This window comes from Suillus clintonianus (assembly GCF_016758775.1).
Source record: "Suillus clintonianus strain FC179 chromosome Unknown DEU56scaffold_8, whole genome shotgun sequence".
NCBI lineage: Eukaryota > Fungi > Basidiomycota > Agaricomycetes > Boletales > Suillaceae > Suillus > Suillus clintonianus.
In genome coordinates, this window is record NW_024539232.1 from 111,249 (window position 1) to 131,339 (window position 20,091).

General features: G+C 48.9%; 7 protein-coding genes across 7 annotated transcripts; 4 read left to right on the plus strand and 3 right to left on the minus strand.

Moving 5' to 3' along the window:
- Positions 1-876: 876 nt before the first annotated feature.
- Positions 877-1,820, plus strand: DEU56DRAFT_777363 (uncharacterized protein). The gene is made up of 3 exons (XM_041351763.1): positions 877-1,039; positions 1,111-1,371; positions 1,426-1,820. The coding sequence occupies exons 1-2, from the start codon at positions 1,007-1,009 to the stop codon at positions 1,363-1,365; spliced, it is 288 nt and encodes a 95-aa protein (XP_041213112.1). The 5' UTR covers positions 877-1,006; the 3' UTR covers positions 1,366-1,371; positions 1,426-1,820.
- Positions 1,821-2,034: 214 nt separating this feature from the next.
- DEU56DRAFT_970490 (thiamine diphosphate-binding protein) lies at positions 2,035-3,991 on the plus strand (the record flags this gene model as incomplete). The annotated part of the gene is made up of 9 exons (XM_041359431.1): positions 2,035-2,274; positions 2,324-2,349; positions 2,403-2,481; positions 2,532-2,540; positions 2,591-2,646; positions 2,704-2,872; positions 2,930-3,227; positions 3,284-3,675; positions 3,724-3,991. 9 exons carry the CDS (start codon positions 2,035-2,037, stop codon positions 3,835-3,837), a joined length of 1,383 nt encoding a protein of 460 aa, XP_041213113.1. The 3' UTR covers positions 3,838-3,991.
- A 212-nt stretch (positions 3,992-4,203) lies between these two features.
- On the minus strand, positions 4,204-8,875 carry DEU56DRAFT_898532 (P-loop containing nucleoside triphosphate hydrolase protein). The gene is made up of 20 exons (XM_041356468.1): positions 8,537-8,875; positions 8,379-8,481; positions 8,318-8,329; positions 8,154-8,259; positions 7,868-8,097; positions 7,764-7,813; positions 7,473-7,712; positions 7,306-7,386; positions 7,105-7,248; positions 6,483-7,042; positions 6,337-6,433; positions 6,035-6,288; positions 5,873-5,987; positions 5,701-5,820; positions 5,493-5,648; positions 5,304-5,441; positions 5,035-5,253; positions 4,828-4,986; positions 4,640-4,778; positions 4,204-4,592 (listed from the first exon to the last, which is right to left on the minus strand). The coding sequence occupies exons 1-20, from the start codon at positions 8,840-8,842 to the stop codon at positions 4,393-4,395; spliced, it is 3,429 nt and encodes a 1,142-aa protein (XP_041213114.1). The 5' UTR covers positions 8,843-8,875; the 3' UTR covers positions 4,204-4,392.
- A 2,393-nt stretch (positions 8,876-11,268) lies between these two features.
- Positions 11,269-12,614, plus strand: DEU56DRAFT_547202 (uncharacterized protein). The gene is made up of 4 exons (XM_041346737.1): positions 11,269-12,017; positions 12,091-12,348; positions 12,404-12,511; positions 12,563-12,614. Exons 1-3 carry the CDS (start codon positions 11,544-11,546, stop codon positions 12,422-12,424), a joined length of 753 nt encoding a protein of 250 aa, XP_041213115.1. The 5' UTR covers positions 11,269-11,543; the 3' UTR covers positions 12,425-12,511; positions 12,563-12,614.
- A 565-nt stretch (positions 12,615-13,179) lies between these two features.
- DEU56DRAFT_547268 (uncharacterized protein) lies at positions 13,180-15,416 on the plus strand. Its single transcript, XM_041346738.1, has 6 exons — positions 13,180-13,253; positions 13,300-13,398; positions 13,452-14,404; positions 14,456-14,594; positions 14,649-14,750; positions 14,814-15,416. The coding sequence occupies exons 3-6, from the start codon at positions 13,482-13,484 to the stop codon at positions 15,129-15,131; spliced, it is 1,482 nt and encodes a 493-aa protein (XP_041213116.1). The 5' UTR covers positions 13,180-13,253; positions 13,300-13,398; positions 13,452-13,481; the 3' UTR covers positions 15,132-15,416.
- Positions 15,417-15,780: 364 nt separating this feature from the next.
- Positions 15,781-17,084, minus strand: DEU56DRAFT_908197 (uncharacterized protein; the record flags this gene model as incomplete). Its single annotated transcript, XM_041356973.1, has 3 exons — positions 15,781-16,104; positions 16,155-16,854; positions 16,924-17,084. The coding sequence occupies 3 exons, from the start codon at positions 17,082-17,084 to the stop codon at positions 15,781-15,783; spliced, it is 1,185 nt and encodes a 394-aa protein (XP_041213117.1).
- A 1,502-nt stretch (positions 17,085-18,586) lies between these two features.
- DEU56DRAFT_752271 (Mur ligase) lies at positions 18,587-20,065 on the minus strand (the record flags this gene model as incomplete). Its single annotated transcript, XM_041349620.1, has 1 exon — positions 18,587-20,065. One exon carries the CDS (start codon positions 20,063-20,065, stop codon positions 18,587-18,589), a length of 1,479 nt encoding a protein of 492 aa, XP_041213118.1.
- Positions 20,066-20,091: the final 26 nt, after the last annotated feature.

Here is a 20,091-nt window from a genome sequence, read left to right on the forward strand (position 1 = left end):
TGCGCGATTGGCTATGCGGATAATTTCCTACTTCTGGGTCCCATGAGTTGGATACTCGGCACTGCCTGGGAGGTCCTTGCGCTGTGTCTCGCAGTCTGGGTTGCTGTTAAACACTTCCGTGAACTGCGACAACATTCAGCAGGAGGGATTATCGGCGACTGTTTCACGGTGTTGATAAAATCTCACATGCTTTACTTTGCGAGGTGAGCTCATTTTGTGAATGTGGTTTCCTCCGCTGAATGATTGAACGTGCTACTAGTTACGTTGCCGTGTCTTGCTTCCGCCTCATTGTTGAGTTTTCTCCAACGATCTTAGCGGTATGTCAATCTTTCACTGACCTCTGCATGCGACTGCGGTTCATCATTTCTATAGGACGTATTTTCCCTCGAAGCTCAGATTTTTTTTGGTATTACTCTGATTTTGCAATCCATACAGTCCTGTGTGCTAGGACCACGCCTCGTCCTTAGCGTTCGAGAATATCACGCTCGGCTCGTGGCTGACTCTGATGCAGCAACCGGCATGACCTCAATCGCTTTCCAGGAGCGCGTGCAAATATCGACAGGCAGTGGCGTATAGCACGGGAGATGCTCAATGGAGAACGGTACTGTCGAGATACGCACCTAGGTTTGATCCTATATGGGTGTGACCAAATGAACATTAGGTTCGAAGAGGGGGGGTGATGTGTGACACACTGCGCTTATGTTCGTGGTGAAACATTGGGTAGACATATTCCCTTGTATAAGTTGTGTATTCGTCTCTAATTTTACTTCCGAGGCTGAGGGGGGTTGTGGTAAGCGCAGACATTTTGCGAACACTCACTGGCAGTACAAAGATTTCTGGATGCACTGGGTGTTTTTTTTTGTGTTTTTACCGCTTGTCGCAATTTAGGTTCGGTATGTATCTCGACAGTAACTCGAGTTCCGTGAAGTCACCAACTGAAACAGGTTGAGCTGCACGTGACAAGGAGGAAAATTGAAGTCCAGTCCTTTTGATTCAGAACATCAAGATGGGGCGGAACGCAAAGCTTCACAAACGCATCGTGAGTTGTCGACGATCACTGTGTATACCGGACTTCTATGTAGGTCTAACAACGAAGTTGTGTCTCCTTAGAAAAAGAAGACACCTGTATCATCTGCACCACACCCTTCATCCGCCGGATCTCTCAGTACTGCCAGTGCACATGCGGTATCATCGCACGTACAAGCTGCAAAGAAACGCGCAGATCTCAAATCAAAGTCAAAGCCAAAACCGTCATCAAGCAAGGCCACAGGAGACCATGTACTCGGAGGCGCGGACTATGTGACATTACTTATGGGCGGCCGGAAGAAAGCTGCGGAGGAAGCTTTGAAGCTACCAAAAGATTGATCAGAAGTGCGTTTGCAACGATTTTACTCCACAATGCACAATTTTCAAATCATTTTATAGACCTACACGAGGTTATGAGTCTATTATTGATTAAGCCTCATGCAAATACCGAGACAGACGTATTGCGGTCTCCGAACAGGATTGTTTGCATGACAGCTCTCTGCATTCATGGAGCACTTTCGGGAGATGATTCGGACCTATCGGGTCGCTATACCGTTCGTGGCCCATCACGGGACGCCTACATGTCGCTGTGATGAGTATCATTTTATTGTATCAGTATATGAATTTCAACGACAGAGGATGCAAACTTAGACCGTAGTACGCAAATCACACATCACGATTTACCACAATGTTGCATGTCTACGATCCAATGGAAGCCGAATCACCAATTCCATGCTAAGGATTCTCGGTTTCGATCGACAGGGGATACTCTCAGTACCTGAGTCCCAGGTTCCTCCAGTATGTAGAGCTTGGATACAATACATAAACACAGTAAGTACTGGTCGTTTATATGATCCGTAGCGTTTTAGTATGCTTCGCTCTGAACGTAAATCATCTGTATGATATGATGTCAAGTAGCTATTTTTAGATCAAATACTTTAATGGACGGCTAATGCCCAAGCTCCGTAGGGCTCTTGTTCCGGAACTACCGCCATCTCGTCTCTCGGAATGCTGCGTTCATTGTCATTCAAACGTACTCCCTTGCTAACAAGCATTCGCTCTAGATGCCGGGCGCTCTCAACCCAACCCGCCTCTTCGTTAGGCTGTCTCCCGACGACGGACTCACCAGTCGTGTCGAAGCTTGCGTTCTTCAATTCTGTGACTGGTGACGGTAGCAAGATACCAAGTTATAGAGTTCTTGATGGGCTTGGTATTCCAATAGAAGGCGCTGAAGTGCCCGAGGCATGTGTGCACGTTTCTATCCGAAACAGACCCATTGACGTTTAAGTTCATTTAGATCAGTGAACAGTTCGCGCGGCGATTGTGGGTTGGCTTCGCGGCGACTCAGGATAATAGCTCACACAGGCTTGAATTAGATATGAAAACATGCAGTTGCTTCCGACGCTGGATAATATACTTTACAATGTCCAACGCCAGGGCAAAATATCCTTCTATGTATGTGCACAAGTTTAATGCCCCTCAAACGTTTGCTGAGATATCTTTAGATGACTTCTGTAAGATAAATGGCTACGTAAGTATGAATGGTCGCTAACCCCATGTAAAGTATGGAGAAGAGGCTGCTGTGGTTGGTTCTGCTGCTGCACTGGCTGACGACGATGAGTAAGTGTCTCCGAGAGTCGTTTCGTTTGATCTTACGACGAGCCTTGTTGTTCCCAGAGTATTAGGTCGGACGAATGTCTTCATTGCTTATGGTTTTGCTAACTCCACTGCAGCACAGTACCGTGAAGTTGGGGTGCTCTTGTGGCGTGGCTTCACTCTTGACCGTGTCATGGCACAATGTTTCGGAAACCACGAAGATGTTGGCAAAGGCCGCCAGATGCCTGTAGTATGTCTCCTTGCCTCATTGTCGTATCTTTACTCGGAATGACTGGCGCTCTGTTAGCATTTCGGCTCCAAACAGCATCATTTTCATCCGATATCATCTCCACTCGCAACCCAAATACCACAAGCTGCTGGGGTTGGCTATGCACTGAAACGTGACCCAGCGAGACGTTCCAAAAATGTAGCCGCCGTATATTTCGGGGAAGGGGCAGCGTCCGAGGGGGACTTCCATGCTGGAATGCTCCTTGCTTCCACGCTGCCTTCACCAACATTATTCCTTGCACGAAACAATGGTTTCGCTATCAGCACCCCAAGCTCACAACAATTTTATGGCGATTCTCTGAGTGCCAGAGGCCCAGGTAGCCTGATCACACATTGCGCGTTTGTATCACAGTAATGGAATTTTTCTTCGCAGGTTATGGTGTCGATACCGTTCGTGTTGACGGAAATGACGTACTCGCAGTATTGAGCGCTGTCAAGGAGGGGCGAAGGCGGTGCTTAGAAGGCGGCCGAGCAGTCCTGGTCGAGATAATGACTTATAGAGTTGGCCACCACTCGACGTCAGACGACTCGTTTGCCTATAGGGGCCGCCAGGAAGTCGAGAACAGAAAGAAGATTGACAACCCCATCACGCGTTTCCGCCTATTCATGGAATCCCGGGGATGGTGGAACGAGACAGAAGAGGAAGAGCTCAAGTCCCGTTTGAAACAGGATGTGCTCACGGCGTTCAAGCGCGCGGAGAATCTCAAGAAACCTGACTTGAAAGAGTTGTTCACTGATGTATACACGGACGAGCCTTGGAATATAGTGAGTCTAGCTTGATCAATCGGTGATACATACTCATTTTGGCCGCAGAGGGAACAGCGGGAGGAGTTGGTGGGGTTGATTGAGAAATATGGACAAGTGTGGGAGCCATGGCGAAATGATCTCAAGAACTTCAAGGATGAAGGGAAGAAGCTGTCGGATTGACGATTCCCTCGATACCCATTCACAAGCGTCATGCGATTAATCAATGCATAAGTATTCCAAGTCAATTATTTCTCGTAAACTCACCATATACGGAACTGTTTATACATTGTAATTTCTGTTGAATGAAATACTGTGTTGGACCTGGCACACATTCACCATGTGAATGAATTTCACCTTCGGTGTTCATCGACAGCTATCGAGCAATAATTCTGGCTCGGGACTTCTGCGTAGCGATAAAGAATGGTACCTAGATGAGGACCATGCGGCAGAACTAGGTAGGCCGGGGTGTCCAGGGAAATCCGCTATTCACTGAATAGTAGCAGGCTAGCAGCCAAAAAACGGTACTATAGGGTTTCAAACTGCTCGTAGCATGACCATTATATATATTGAACTGCATGTCTGACTAGTTGGCATATCGTAATAATTAAAGTGTTGCAGTGTTGTACTTGAAAACCATGAACAATTTTCTCTAAAAGCGACAAATAATATATGCATCTGAACATGTCTACGATGCTCAAGACCAAAGAAAACATGAGAGCAAACAACTGCCGAAGGTCAAGTGAACGCCAGGATGCCCTGCCCACGCTCAGGATCGCTCATTCGATGGACACGGACTGTCTGTCCGACATGGATGTTGCCCATGTCTTGGGGCGTGATCAGGATATACTGCTTCTTGTCCGAAGCATTGGCAGTGTCGATCATCATCTTCATACTGATGCGGCGATTGACAGCGTCCATGAAAACGTCGAACTCATCTGGGAAACGGTCAGAAAGGAGAGGAAATCTGCGTGCTTGCACTCACCTAGGCAGCGAAGGGGGCAGCCAATGGCGTCCCAAAGCGAGAGCAATAAACAAATCGTGGAGAACGACTTTTCTCCGCCACTCAACGACCGGGGATCTTTGTCCCTCCCTTGCGTAGCCATTTGATCATCAGTTTGAACCTGATCTCCAATTGTAAGCAGCAGGCCATTCGCAATAAAATAGACATACCTTCAGCTGCAGCGTTTGGTTGGCATGGTCGAACAAAATTTTTCCATAGTACCCACGATTGGAAAGATGGTACTGGAATACAACCTTGCATCGTAAAGCAATGTGGCGCCGGAATTCTTGCCAGCGGGTTAAGCGAATGACAAGCGACCTCTTCAGAGCCTAAAGAATGGCGTTAGTGAAACGAGCCACTGGTGCGAGCAGCCTTACGTTGTTCAGGGAAGCTAGACTCCTCAGATCGCGTTCTGCGTTGTCTAGGACAGATTTCGCGTTGTTCACCTCAATCGTCATTTCCTCGACCGTTGCGCCATGCCTGCGCTCCCGTTCCTTGAGTGCTTTCTGAACGGATTCGAGAGTACGCTCCACTGCATCGACTTTGCGAGGATTTTCAACCCGTTCGCAGTACTCTTCAGCACCTGTGGTCCAGTTCTGAGCGAGCGTCAGTGCTGAAGCTCATTCATGAATGCTGAGATACTTGCTATGAACTCCTCCTGTAGTTGTTTCGCAATAGCATCGATGGCTTCAACCTTTTTCCTTTCGTCCTCGAGTTTCTTTATGTAGTGACCTTTGTTGCTTTGGGCTTCAACACGGCTCGCAGCAGCGTCCTCGATCTTTTTCTATATCCGGCGTTAGGTGATAGGCAAACAGAACATGACAGTGACTTATACCTGAATTCCCTGACGCGCTTCTTCAAAGTTTTGGATCTGAGCTTTGACTTTGTTCGATTCCGTAAGTAAAATAGCCTGCTCTTGATCGATAGTCGTTCTTCTACTGACTGCGTCCTCGAACTGTTGCATGATCGAGGCCTTTTCCGCTTCCGCTTCCTTTATGCAGAGGGTTGTCAGCTGGCACAGAAGAAAGTTCACATGTACATACTTCCTTCGCGCTCTGCAAGCCCATGATATCAGCCGGCATCTCTTCTTTTGCCTCCTCTTGAAGCGAAGCAAGCTCTTGTTTCGCAGCACGGTGGGCTTCGAATAAGGATCGGCCTTGTTCCTAACCATACATTTTGAGAAATGATGCAACGGAAAAGAACGGGGAGACCGACTTTCATTCCATCGATTTCGCGTGCCAAGCTTTGGTACTCCTGTCTGAGCTTAGCGGTCTCTACTTGTGCAGCCTGATATTCATCCTCTGCATTCCGCAAATTCTCTTGCCAAGTGCTGCAAGTTGGTCAGCATGATTGTGGGATTGTACAATACCGACGAACTTAAGGACAGAGGCAGAGTCACTCGGCGTGAACATCATGTTGCGGGGGTCACCGGGAGAAAGCCGATGCAATTTGATCGACTGACCACCCCCGTCGGCATATCGATGGACACGCATATAATCGGCTGCCCATGCGACACCCCCTCCACTCATTCGTTTGAGGATGTTGTCAGCATCAAGACGCTTGGGTGCAACGACCGTACGCTCGATATTTGCTTGGTTAATTAACAGGCGGAGGACGTAAGGATCTGTTATCTGGGTAACAGAATTAGATGGATAGTAATGGGAATGATGCGGCCTTACCTCCAAGACCCGAAGAACAGTGAGAATGTGATTGGGTGGCTCCCCTGCGCTGAAGTCGAACATGTCGCGTTCGGATATTATAATATTGATGTGTTGGCTATATCATGGTCAGCCTGACGAGAAATTGAAAGGGGTGTCTAGCGCACTTCTTCGTCTGGTCGAGCAATCTTTTGAGTTGTGGTCTGTCCCTGGCGTCGGTGACTGCAAATGCGCTCATCAAGCCTCCCAGCTGAATTCTCATCAAATCAGCCCATGCCATATCCTTCAACTTGACATGGATGCCAAGTGGACCAACAGGAACGTCCCCATGCCACCTCATTTTCGCAATCTGGTCGAGGACAGCCTTGATGTCTCGGCCATACGGAGCAAGTGCGTTCTGCCCTTTCTCCTTGCACTGAGAAATCATACTCTGAACAGCAGCGACACGTTCCTGTGCGCTGTTCTTCTTGGCTTCGGCGGCTTGTCCCTTGGTCTTAATGCCTTCCTGCTGAGCCAGTTTTTGACGCTGAGCTTCAAGGAAGTCTTTGTGCGCTTGATCGGCGTTCGTGACGTCTGTTCTGGCGGACTGCAGCTTTCGATTAAGCTCGTCTCGTTTTACTTGTGTGTCTGCAGCGAGACGACGCTCTTCTTCAGCAATATTTCTCGTGTAGTTCTCGATGGCATCATTGAGAGAGGTAAGAGAAGTATTCATTTGTTTCTCGTCATTCTAAACGAAAAAAATCATGATCATGTCAGACAAAAGCAAAGCAGAAGATGAGGTGGATAGACCTTGAAGTTACCTATCTTCACCCTGTTGGCGCGCATTTTCTCTTGGTAATCGTCGCGCTGCTTGGTGAGGTGATCAATGTCGCCAAGGGCGGAATACTCCTTATCGAATTCTACTACAGCATCGGAGGCGAGTTGGAATTGAGACTAACGAGAATATGTGAGCATGTGAATTTCGGTACCTATGACTTTCTAGGAGCGCACCTCAGCTGTCTTCATCTCAGCTTCAATCTTGGGCAAGCGGCGTTCCGCCTTTGCAACTTCCCCGAGTTTCGCCTCCATCTCCTAGAAAAGATGTCTGCGTCAGCTCATTATTCACAATTAGTCATGCGACGCGGGTCAATGGGAATGTCAGGGAGAGCCATTCTTACCGCTTGCTTCGCTGCGACGTGAGCCCAGGCAAGCTCCTTCTTGAGCTCATCAACCTTGCAGCGTTGCTCTCGTGCCTTGCTTGCTTCTTCAAAGCGCACACTCGCCTCTTTGAATGTGGCACGTAGGTCGGGGAGAACTTGCTTTTTCTGGTGTAGCACCTTCTTGGTCTGGTTGATATTATCAAGACACGCATCATATTCCTCGGAAAGCTGCGATAGCTGGGTCCCTCGCAGGAAGAACTGCAATGCAGGCAGTGAGCTAAGTACACCAGAATGTGAGGGCAAACCAACCTTGTACTTGTCGGAGGGATGGGAAGCACTTAAAAACTGCCTAGCAGCATCTAGGTAAAACTTTAACATCGAACTGAAGACGCATATATGCACATGGTACTCACCTTGACTAAGGACATTCATGGGGTTATCGACCTGTATATTCATGTGATCACAGATGGCTGAAAGCTCGTCTCGCTTTGTGGACACAACCTTGCCGTCCTTACTCTTGATCTTCCACGAGGAAGATCCGTCCTTGGTAAATTTACGCGTGATAACAATGCTCTTTCCATATTCTTTGGGCTTATATGCTTCCTCGCCCTGGTTCTTGAGCGAAATGGTGATTTCTGAGATCCTTGTGTAACATCACAAGGTCAGACATATAGACATGAGCGAGCGAGTCAATCTTACTGTTGGCCTTCACGAATAAAAGATTTTAGGCCGCTGCCGCGTCCTGTCGAGTTCGCCTTTCCTCCAAGTGCGATTGTGATCGCGGACAGCACGGCACTCTTTCCGCCTGACATAGGCAAGTCAGTTAAACGAAGCATAGGAGTAGTCGGCCATTGAGTACTCACTCCCATTGTGGCCTATAGAGTTGCCTTAGCATATTCTTAACGCACTTGAAGTGGTGCTCACCAATAATGAAATTGATCTGAGGTCCAAACGTGAAAGTAAGTCGCTTGTGGCACATGAAATGGTGCATCTCAATGGACTCGATGATTCCGTGCTCTGCGATACCCTATACACATAGTTCAACTTGAAGCATCGGCAGAAGTAGCTGAGATCCTACTGACACCAAAGGTATTGCGCTTCTGCTCGAGGCGCTGGCGAATGGCCTCGCCATTGAGTTCTTCGAAGCGTTGCTCCTCTTCCTCGTTGTGCTCCTCCTGAGTTGGATCTTCGTCGTCGTCTTCATCATCTTCATCGCTATCCTCCTGACGCGCCTTGCCGTTGCCATTGGTGGGCTTCCTCTTGCGGTGTTGCGAACGGTCAACAACGACCTCTTCTTCGCTATCAACGGTCCTAGCACGCTTAGAGTGTTGGGATGAAGCGCCTAGAGTCTCTTCGTCACTGTCAACAGTGACTTTGCGTTTTGCCATTAGTGCTGCAGGCAATGGAAGTCAGTGTACGTGAAGGGACAGAGTCCGACAGACGCGCCGCGACGCGCTGCAATTGGACGGTGGCCACGCTGTCAATAAGAGCAAATAAACTCACCCTAATTCAAACCTAATTACCTCCTTTAGTTCAAGTAGCTGGCTAGAGTTCGAGCAGTTCTTCTCACTCAGTCACAATCAAGAAGGAACGACTATATGGTCTGGCTAGGGGAGACTACTCAGTCACCTTCTCGTTAAAATACATAAGCACCCTCCCAGTGCACGTTATTACCTCCTCCCCAGGCGTTGCTCAATAGGTGCGAAGCCATGGAGTCAATGGCAGTATAGTTCACTTCCTTCCGTTGTGATTATCCCGCCATGACTTGCTCTTCCTCTCAATCTCTTTCACACAACTCTACGATCAATGACACCTATAACCGATATATCGACTTGCATTATGGAGCTCACATGTTTGAGGCAACGCCACCGTTCACGTCTTCTAGATTGCTTGGGTTCATGATCGTTCATGCACCCAGTGCCACTGGCCATCTAAACGTCGTGAACGACCTGAATATGATCGTGGGCTCCTTGATATTGCCAAGTCCCACTTGGAACATTTCGTCCGTTTGTGGGAGTGTCCAGTTACGGCCGGCAGTAGGTACGTCGTCCATGACCTGACGTTTCAAATCCCAGCTAGTAATATTAAAGTTCACACCCACAACTTCGCTCCATCCTTCTAGGCCATCATTGACAACATTGAGGCGTTAAAGGTGTGAGGCGTTAAAGATGTGAGGCGTTAAAAAATGCTCTCAGAGAAAGACCAAAATATTAGAGTGCGGGAAAGGCCAATGTGCATCAGTTCTGAATATCAGGGCCTCATTTGCGATGCCCAGGCAGTTCATATCTTCCCCGCCCCTACCATCAAAGAAAATGTGAAGGTATGACGTCTTTGTTGTTCATTCACTCGATACCAACTGAGGTTACGATGTTCATCAACTCCAAGGTTAGGTTGGACCGGACGGTAAGTTACGTGATTCAAATACAGCAAAGAATGGGTGACTGATAGATGCGGTGTGCTTTTTATTCTTAGGACACACCAGACACGTATGAAGTTTGTGGCACAGACGAGGCATACATTACAAACGAAGTTCTCCAAACCGGCAAGTCCGTACTGTTGATCACGGCATTTCTTCTATTAGGGTCTGCCTACGGGAGACTACGTTGCAACATACTACCCGTCACTCCGAGACTGAACATCAAATATCTCACATACGTACTAGGCTCTTGGAGCGTGGTTACATATTTCGAATTCTCTCTTGCCGTTCAACCTGGTTCTTGCCAGTGACCACGTCCGGTCCCTCATCCAAGAGAAAGTGACAACTACGAGGAGGATCTTACCCGTATGATTGCTTCACTAGATCTTTCGGACGTCGAGCTTGCAGACTTTATGTGACAAGTTCTGAATGATCTCATGGTGGTTCTCCTAAAACTCGTGGTGGGTGGCGCGCACTGGCCAGCACTAGCACTTTCCAAGGTCCCAACGAGCCTGGTGCTCAAGAAGAGAATTGTTTTATTTTTGCAGAGTCCCTTGAACTCCATCCCGGGGCCCGAGTTCCATTCTGTACCACCGGAAATGAAACGAGACGCCACCGCAGGACCTTGACGCCTGCCAGTGGGTGGGTGAAAGAACCAGTTGCAACTGACTTCCTCCCATTGGTCTGCCTACGGGAGACTAGCGCTGGTTAGCAGAAAAGAAATCCGTGAAATACACCATCGGGCGCCCAGGAAGTTGGTTACCAATCCCAGTTATTTAAAAACATGTCAAGACTCTGGGACTCGGGGAGGGTTTTTTTACTTACAAAAGCATGATTTAAGCTTCGTGCAAGTGCGGGTGGTCATCTAGTTCCAAGTAAATACAGCATGATCAGACGTGTGTTACTTTACCATACCTGTTGTCCGAGTAAGTAGAACGTTTGTGTGCACCAGAGACCGTGTTTGCTTCGTGACTAAATTGCCTAAGTAGGACTACATGAGCAAGTGAACAATTGAGCATTGAGCTCAATCTGGGTAAGCGAAGGGTCTTGCAGCCACCTGTGGGCTGGTCGTCTTCTTGCTCCCACTGGCACGCGACGAAGTGCTTTCCGCTCGGCTGCAAGGGGCGCAAATGGATTTTACAGCCTCTCAAAGAAAACAGGTCAACAGTCTGCACGGCGCTTCAGGGCCGTCCAACTACCGAGATGCATCTAGTAATTCGTACGTCTGATTCTTAAATTCGTTAGATCATTCTGAATGAAGCTCGAAAGAGGGGCATGGAAAAATTCTCCTACTCCAATAACCGCCCCATCGAATACAGTGAGTGAGCTAACACCCATCCGATCCAACTTTGGTGTTAATCCTTAATGTAATGTAGCGTAACGCACGCCTCGGGCCAGCAGCAAGCCCCTACGACAAATTAGACACCGACACTCTTTCACGACGTCCGCAACCCCCTCAAGTTGGAAATCCGAATGCGCGAAAGACAATTCTCACTACCAACCCACGAACATCATGGCCACCAGAACCCAAGCGCTCCAAACTTGACCACACATTCTCCAAGAGCTCTGCTAGGCAGGTTCATAATACGCGCATCACAAACAACACCCGTGCTCCCTTAAGACATACAGGACATTTAGATGCTGAGGTGCAAGTCATCGACCGATCTTGTAGAATGAAGAGTACACCTGCGCACCACATGCATCCCGCTGGTCAAGAGGTTGTAGTACTGTCAGATGAAGAGGATATTGGAGTACCTGTACATCGTCCTCTTCCTTCGTCGTCTTCACCAGACCCTATGAATCTTCATCCTCATCCTTTCCAGACCTTTCCAGGTGGCCCGCAATATGCTGACTCCAGGAAGGGCAAAGGAAAGGATTCCTCTCCCACCACACAAGCTTACACCGAGGTTGTGTCTGATCAAGTTGATGATATTGAAGACTTTCCGTCGGAGGCAGGCAACGACCGGCCTTTGCCCCCTCGGAAACCTCGATCGCAGCCAGCTGCAATACTTACACCCATACCGCCTGGTGTTGTCAGCAAGAATCGCAAAGTGTTCGAGGATCCATTCATTGATTTACGGGGGCGAGATGCACTCAGCGGCGGCCCCGGAATTGCGAAGAATATGAAACCCAGGAAAACAACCAAGGTTCATCATCAATGCGTTTTCTTTTGTTATGACTCATGCCTTCAATCAGACTGTCTCGACGTCTCAATCGCAGTTTGATCATATTACGACGTCGTCCACGCAATTCACATCCAAGGAGCTTCCTCGCACGAAGGGCCCTCCCCGCACGAAAGGGCCTCCCCGCACGAAAGGCCCTCCCCTGACGCTCCCTTTGCAAGCATGGGCAATTGGTTTGAAAATATTCAGTGCAGAAGATGGTTCCGAACCCCCTCTCTTTGTGTATGACCCGACGAGCAGACATCTCAATGTGGCCTCTTACCAGTTCCAACATAATTGGTTTGACAACGTAATAGTACGTTTCCTACATGAATTATGCGACACTCTTTTTGATATCGATTAGGTTACAGTTGACGATGAGAAATCCTTGAAAGACAATGTAGTCATACAGCTACAGATGGGGAGAGACTGCGAAGTTCGTGATAACGGTCATTCAATAAGCGAGTTTTTTACACCTGGTACGTGTACCATTCCGATGGGTGCATCATGCACTGAACCGCTGCGCTCAGGACAGAATCGCGGACATGGGAGCCTTACTTTCTTTTTCAGCACGAACGAAGCCAAAGGATGGACGCAAACGATCTATCAGGAACTAAGGTCTCGCCTAACTAGATCGGCACGTAAACACACGGTCGCCAGGTACGAAGCCATTGACCACCCAATGAGAACTTACCTGATTGCAGGCAGACCAACTGGAGCACTCTGGGAAGAGGTTCAGCGGCACGCAGAAATGTTCCAACAGACGAGTCATCGTTCGTCTAATTCTCGCCACGAGTCGATAGCCCCTTCCATCATGAATACATCTCCTCCGCCAGATGTACATAGCTCGACAGTCAAGTCTGGAACACGTCTGACACCTGATCCGTAGGTTACCCCGTGATTGCATCGATTCTAGTTGATGACCTACAATCTTTATAGCAAACCAGTAAACTCTGAGGCCAACACATCGTTACGCCGTTCATCACGGCGTTCTGCTGCAGCAGCACCGGAAATTACACCAGAGTCTCCTCCCATAGCAGATCCTGAAGAATTGTGCGAATCTTTCATCAGTAGCACTTCATTTCATTTCTCATGTCTTTTGACTAGAATTCTCGTATACCCCCCATCTGGCCCTGGTGCATTGAACATTATGGGCAGCGATTTGAACAGGCTCAGACCGCACGAGTTCCTCAATGATACATTGATAGAGTTCGGCTTGAAGTACGGTTACCCGTCATTTATTGAGCGTGTTGCTGAAATTATGCAGGCTTTGGCTTACTGATATTAAGAAGGAAAACCCGGATCTTGCAGAACAAATTCACGTCTTCAGTTCGTTCTTCTACAAGAAGCTCAACAATAAGAAAAGGCAAGTCTCCACAATTTTATTTTGCAACTTCCGAAATGAATCTTGCCTACAAGCTTGGACGAAGGATACCAAAGCGTGAAGAAATGGACGTCCAGGGTCGACATATTCTCGAAGAAATACATCGTTGTCCCGATCAACGAGAAGTGAGTATGGCCTTAACGAGGTTGGCACTCGCTGACTCCGTTTCAAGTCTTCACTGGTACCTCGCCATCATTTACGAACCCGAGCATACTCTTCTCCCACCTCTCCCTCAGAAGGAACCTTCTCTTTCTCAGCGAGGAAAGCTACGGCGAAAGACTACTGCTGAACAAGACGTAAATCCTGCGATCGAACCGCAGGCTGCACCAACCCACGACCTACCAGCCCTGGAAGCACGATCAGAGCCAGATGCTGAAGCGGCCTCACTGCACGCCACTTGCGCGTCCACACCAAGTATTACACAAGATGAAGACATGGATGACATCTCACCTGTGGAATTCTCACAGTCATGTTCAATATCCAACAATCTTCCTGAGAAACCACGCAGGGCCTCATCATCCAAGCCTGTATCTACGCGAAACAGGTCTACATCTGTTAGTCAGGCTTCGGGGAGATTGATGTCTGTCGAATCACAAGATTTGTTCTTACCGACTTCTTCTCCACGTCTGGAACCGATGGACGTTGACGTCACCGTGATCGACATAGACTTAATCACAGAAGGGACCGAGTCGAAGGATATTCTTCCATCTTCTGATGCATCAACTTCAACTCATGTCTCCGAGCCTCCTAGCGCTCAGTCATCGAAACCTCCGTCTCGTATGACTGGTATCCCTCCAACTCGGTTTTATGGATCCTCTGCCAGCAACAAGGGGAAGCAGAAGGCTGTCGAGCCAGCTTTTGTACCTGATTCTGAAGAGGAGGACGAACGCAATGAGGACGAGAAGAACGAGCGAGAAGTAGATGCTATGTTGGACGTTCAATCCAATCTGGCCACTCAGACCACTCAAACTTCCAATGATCCTCTTCGGTAAGCTTTGAAACGCATGCGCATTTGAGTAATCCTTATAACGCGTCATAGGACTTGGATCTTCACGCTAGATTCCCTAGGTTCACGGCACCCTCAAGCACAGAAAGTATTGAGGTACTGGCTTCAGGCTGAAGCGAAAGACAAGCGACAATATGACGAGGTGAGGATTGCTGAAGTCAAGTTTGCGCAGGTGCGTTTGTCCCGTTTTGCCAGAAATCAATAAATTCTAACGCTCCGCCTCCAGGTCCCATCGCAGCCCAACTTCGCCGACTGCGGAATTTACCTGCTACATTTCGCTAAGACCTTCCTTGAAGATCCCGTTCACTACTTTGATCTCATCCACCGAGTGCGTAGCTTGTCTTGTCCTTGCATTTGAGTACCTGACTGACATCAACCCTCTGTTCTGAAGAGCAAGAAAATATATCCTGCTGAGCAGCGCAAAGTCGACTGGAACGAGTCTGTAGTACAACACTCCCGGCAGGATCTTATTAAGCGGATTAAAGTTCTTTCTAAGGAATGGAAAGTTTCGAGGGCGGCGAAGGAAGAGGACGCGAAACGCAAACGGAAAAGCGAAGAGCTTGGGCAAGCTGATAACGATTCATCGGATGCGGAGGTGGACATACTTGAGGATGTCAAGGTCCCACAGCCCACGTCCAAGTTAAAGAAGAAGGAGAAGGTCGAGGAGGAGGAGGATGAGGACCGACCAACGAAGAGGCTGCGCGGTTGAGTCTGGGGCCTCTCAGCGCCTTGAGTGACGAGGAAGCTACTTACGAAATCGATTATTTTTTGATTCATACATACTTTTTAGACCCTGCATACTGAGTCCCATTGGACGGGTACCCTATGTACTGTGATTAATGTTAATGCTGGCATCATAATCCATGACCACCTGGTATAATAAATATATTTCTTTCCAAGCAGGCAGTGCGGATTGGGGCGATCATCCGCGGTAGACCGTGGAGTAACACATGCCCATGTAGCAGCCTAAATTCCTGTGCCCAAGCAATCGTGTTCTGCCAATGTATCTATATGGTATAAAAGTTGTGAAAGGTACGTGCACGCCACACGGGACGGAATGTGTTCAGGGGATGAAACAAAAACAAATCGTCGGATGAACGTGAAGAATGGATATAAGTGAAAAATGCGATAGAAACCGAGCTGCAATAGCTGATAAGTACAGATCCATCCTGCTGGTGATGAGATTGATTAAACGAACGGACAGGGGTTCATCCTTATGGATGCATACCCCAATAAAAAGGCACGGGTTAAGGCTTGTAAGTAACCAGAAGCATATTGTCTACCTAGATGAAGATCCGAGCATGAACCCTAAATCATGGATGGGGGCTGAAACGGGGGCAGAGTGCAAGAAGCGCAGCTTAGAACTGGATCTCGACACGGCTGCGATGCTTCCTACTCCTTCCCGCAGGAATGTCTGGTTTTGCCGCAGGAGCTTGGGCAATGCCCTCCAAGATCTCTTCAACCGTCTCGCGAATAGCAGGTGTAGGCTCTGCCTCGTAACGGCGTGCAACCGTGTTCGTAGGCGAAACGTGTAATGATGAAGATGTAGAAACCGTGACTGAGGCCAGAGTACTGGAGGGGCCCATTGTTTCGTTAGCGCTGCCTCCGAGTGCCTTTGGAGCCGTGTTCGATGTCGACTTATGAGAGATGTACCAGCCGATTCCAACACCAGCAGCAATGCACTAAAAACAGATGAGTTCAGCTGCAGGAAAAATTGAAAGAAGGAACATACTATTAAAAGCACCATCCCAATGAACCACACCCAGCGTGACAATTTTGAACTCCCATTCTGCGTCTTTATCAACCAAGAGCTCGTCTTCTTCTCGTCCCTCGCAACAATGCTGAACCTCCTCCAGAAGTCGTCTGTTCTCTCACCGCGTTTCGGCACCAAGTTGTCCTCTGAGCCTCCACGAATGATTGTGTCGTTGAACTGGATATCTCTGGGGGCGGGCGACTTGGCAGGACGAGCAAAGACGGGAGTAATCGGAGTCATGGGAGGCTGGAGGGGATGCGGAGCGTTTGGGACTGATGGACGAGGGGAAGGAGTCTCGTAAATTGGCACAGGCATACGTGGTGAATGAATATTTATGTTTGCTGGTGGGTGATTGGCTCTCAGTGCATTTGGCATGGGTTGTGGAGGCTGGTGCGCAGGAGGCGGCTGAGTGATCTGTCTCATTTCGGGTGTTGCAGCGGGAGATGGTACATTGAGTGCTGAGACGGGTGCTGGATAACCAGGACGCGGAGCAGCGAGGGGTATCGGGGCTGCATTCATGGTACCACTGTGCTTAGACTCGGTTGCCATAGGAGGCTTATGCATAAGGACGTCCTCGTCATCATCGTCACTCAAGTCCCCAGTCATGAAACCTAGGCCTACTGCACCGAAACCCGACTGGCGGTTGGAGGTATCTCCATGGTCAAGATATTGATCGTACCTGTAAAGTATCCAGTGAGTTTATCCGCCAGCTTCTCTGAAGTTGAAAAAACGAAGCGTGTGAACATACATGTTATAGGCAGAAGTACGGTCGTTGGGATTGGCTTCTGCTGGTTTACGAACACGGCGCTTAGAAGGCGGCGGCTGGTCGAAAAGTTCGTCTGGATCGTCTGTTGCAAATGGCGGTTTACCGGCAAGAGGTGGTCTTCTTGATGGCTCTGTACTGGACATTCGGCGGGTATTGCTTGATTCAAATAGGCGATGTGAAGCGGCTGGCTAGAAAAAATAAATACGAAATAGCGAGTGGACGCCTCTCTTGATGGAGGCTGGCTTGCAGCGCGCGAGCTCTGAAAAAAAAAACAGGGAAGAGAGACAAGGAGAGATGGTGGAAAGGAAGACAACGCGCAGATCAGCTTGACTGGTAACCACAACTATAGTGTCGTGGGACCCCTCCAGACATATCACACAGTCACATCATCGTCAATGCTTTAACTTGATTAGATGACGTTTATGCTCCTCCGCTGCCTCCGTTGCTCCCTCATCCACATACGAGCATAAGAGTTTGCAAGCAAATATCTCAATGTTTTAGGTGACTTGGGCCTTCGTAGGCCATGGTATGGCGACTCATGGTGTATCAGCCACGGTCCGTCCTGTTGACAAGGCAACACAATAATAGGTTGCGCATTGCGCATTGACCATTTCAGAGATCCTCATTCTACGGCCTGCCGGCAACTCTCGAAAACACAATAGCCGCATTACTGGACTTCTGTTTAGTTCTTTCGACGTGGGCGTTGCAGAGGCATGGACTCAGAAACATGTGCTGGTGAGTAGCGTATTTGGAGCCCCTGTTTCCGACGCAAGTTTGGTGACACTACCCCCATTTCAAAGGCTAGGCGCTTCATGCCATCGCCATTGCCAGTTCCTGTGTCCCTTCGCACATCTCTGGTGGCAATGGCTCCAGAATATCAATTCAAATCCTCCTTATCATGATGGATTCGCGCAACGTGTACTGCAGAGCCGTTTCGTAACAGCGGAATCGTGCGCCATCCAAAGCGTTTATCAACGAATTAGCAGCATCCACCAATTTCACCCACCAGAAATGATCATCACTTCCATCACCTTCCAAGGCAATGGAGACTTCGAGCCGGCGCCCACGAAGATGTCGCCATTCTTCGCTTGACGAGTCACGATGGAGTCACTCAATTGTCAGGTTCGTGCTTCGGACCTCGAGGATACTTGGAATGGTGGCTGCTGCTAGTGGACCATGTTTGATTGGCAGCTGTCAGTGGATGATCTGAGTGGCCGATCACAATATCACAGAAGAGCAAACCTTTTCACCTTCCTGGTAGCATCGTACTCGCAAACAACTCCACGAGGTAGAAGAGGGTAGAAGAGGGTAGAAGAGGCAGCCGTAACCTGTCTTGCTATAGCTAGATCAAAATATCATTGGTAGGAGTCTCAGAGCCGAGTGATCAGACAGATACGCTGATATCGGACAGCAAGGCAAGCATGACCTGCACATTCTATACAAGCCAAGTACTGCTAGGCTGCTTGAGGCTTGTTATACGCCGCCGATCATCGAATCCTTCACCTGTCCCTCACAACAAAAAACCCCACGTGGTGCCAGAACCCTGATTGTGACAAACTTTCTGAGGACGTCTGCAATAATTGGACCAGAAAAAAAGATGGTTCGAAACAAGTGTACCCATTTCGGTCCGACCAGTTGTCCCTTGTCAAATGGGGTTCGCCTCCTGCCTCGCAAGAAGACGGTAAAAATCCGCAACGAGGTATAGGCTCCCCGCGACAACCACTAGCTCGTGCACCCCATCTTCTCCTTCCGTCCTCTCCGCAGTCGCCCATTCCAATGCACTCTCAAGTTGCCCCTGAATCTCTCCTTCGTCGGACGCAACCCACAACCCTGCACCTGATATGGACTCACGCACGGTTGCGGCGATCTCAGACGGCGGAACAGATGTTATCCAAGGCATGCCTTCTGGGGAGGTGAATCGTACCGCGGCAACTTTTGTTTGTATTGAAAGCTGTATGCCGCTTCGAAAGGCGAAGAGCGGGGATAGGGTATCCCTCGGCGTTTTAGGGGGAGAATGGGAAAGGGCGAGGATATAAGTTAATCGTAATATCCGCGCTTGTGGATTTCCGTCCAACATCGTAATGAGGTTCGATACGTATGAAGCGAGGGTTTCCGATGACGCGCGATTGTGGGCGCCATCGGCAAGTACAGTGATCACCCGCGGAATAGGTGAGGAAACCGCAAGTCGATGGAATGATAAGCGACCTCGCCAAGTCGCGTTTCTAATGCCTGCCTGAATGTTTTCCAAAACACGCTCGCTAAAATCGTTGGGCATCCTCGATGCACACGATGGGTGCGTCATAAGCGTAGATATGACAGTCAATACGAGACTCAAGTTTTCCACCTGATGGGCTCCATTCAAATAAAGAAGTGCTGATAAGTTGTTGGGGAAAACCGAATTGGTGAATGTAATAGGTTGAGCAGGCGGGGGGCTGAAGGATTCTGCATCCAGGGAGAAAGTAGGTGGCGGTGGACCATCTATAGTCTCATCCCACGCTCGTCGCTGCGCCAAGTGAGTTGCTATGAAGTAACCACCGGTCTGCTCGACGACAGACCGCACAACATTCTCGACAGCAGCATGTTTCTGGATGCCTAAGACAAAAGGCTTGTTCTTCCTCGCAATGCTTGCCTTCTCCTTTGCGATGAGTTCGACGGTATTTCCAAGGAAGGTCTGATGATCAAGGTCGACTGCCGTGAGAAGAGAGAGGAGTATGGACTCGTCTGGCATGATATTGGTTGCGTCCAGGCGACCACCCATGCCCACCTCAACGACTACGACATCTACTCTAAGTTTCTCGAAGACCTGCAGTGCAACGAGTGTCAGGATTTCGAAAGTGGTAATCTCGGTGCCATGTTCTTGGTCCGCGCTCTGAACAGCTGCGCGTACAAGACTGTATTCCTCGAATGAAATGCTCTGTTCATTGATCAGAATGGAGTCTTGGACGGATGTGAGATGAGGGCTGTTGAATCGACCAACAGTAAGACCCGACGCGAGGAAGATGGATGATAAGATACAAGTGACACTTCCTTTGCCATTCGTGCCAGCAACATGGACAGTAGGACGCGAATACGGTGGAAGATGCGGCGCCAGGCGGCCAATACGGTCCAGTGATAGGTTCGACATGCAAACGTAAATCCGGCAAGGACCGG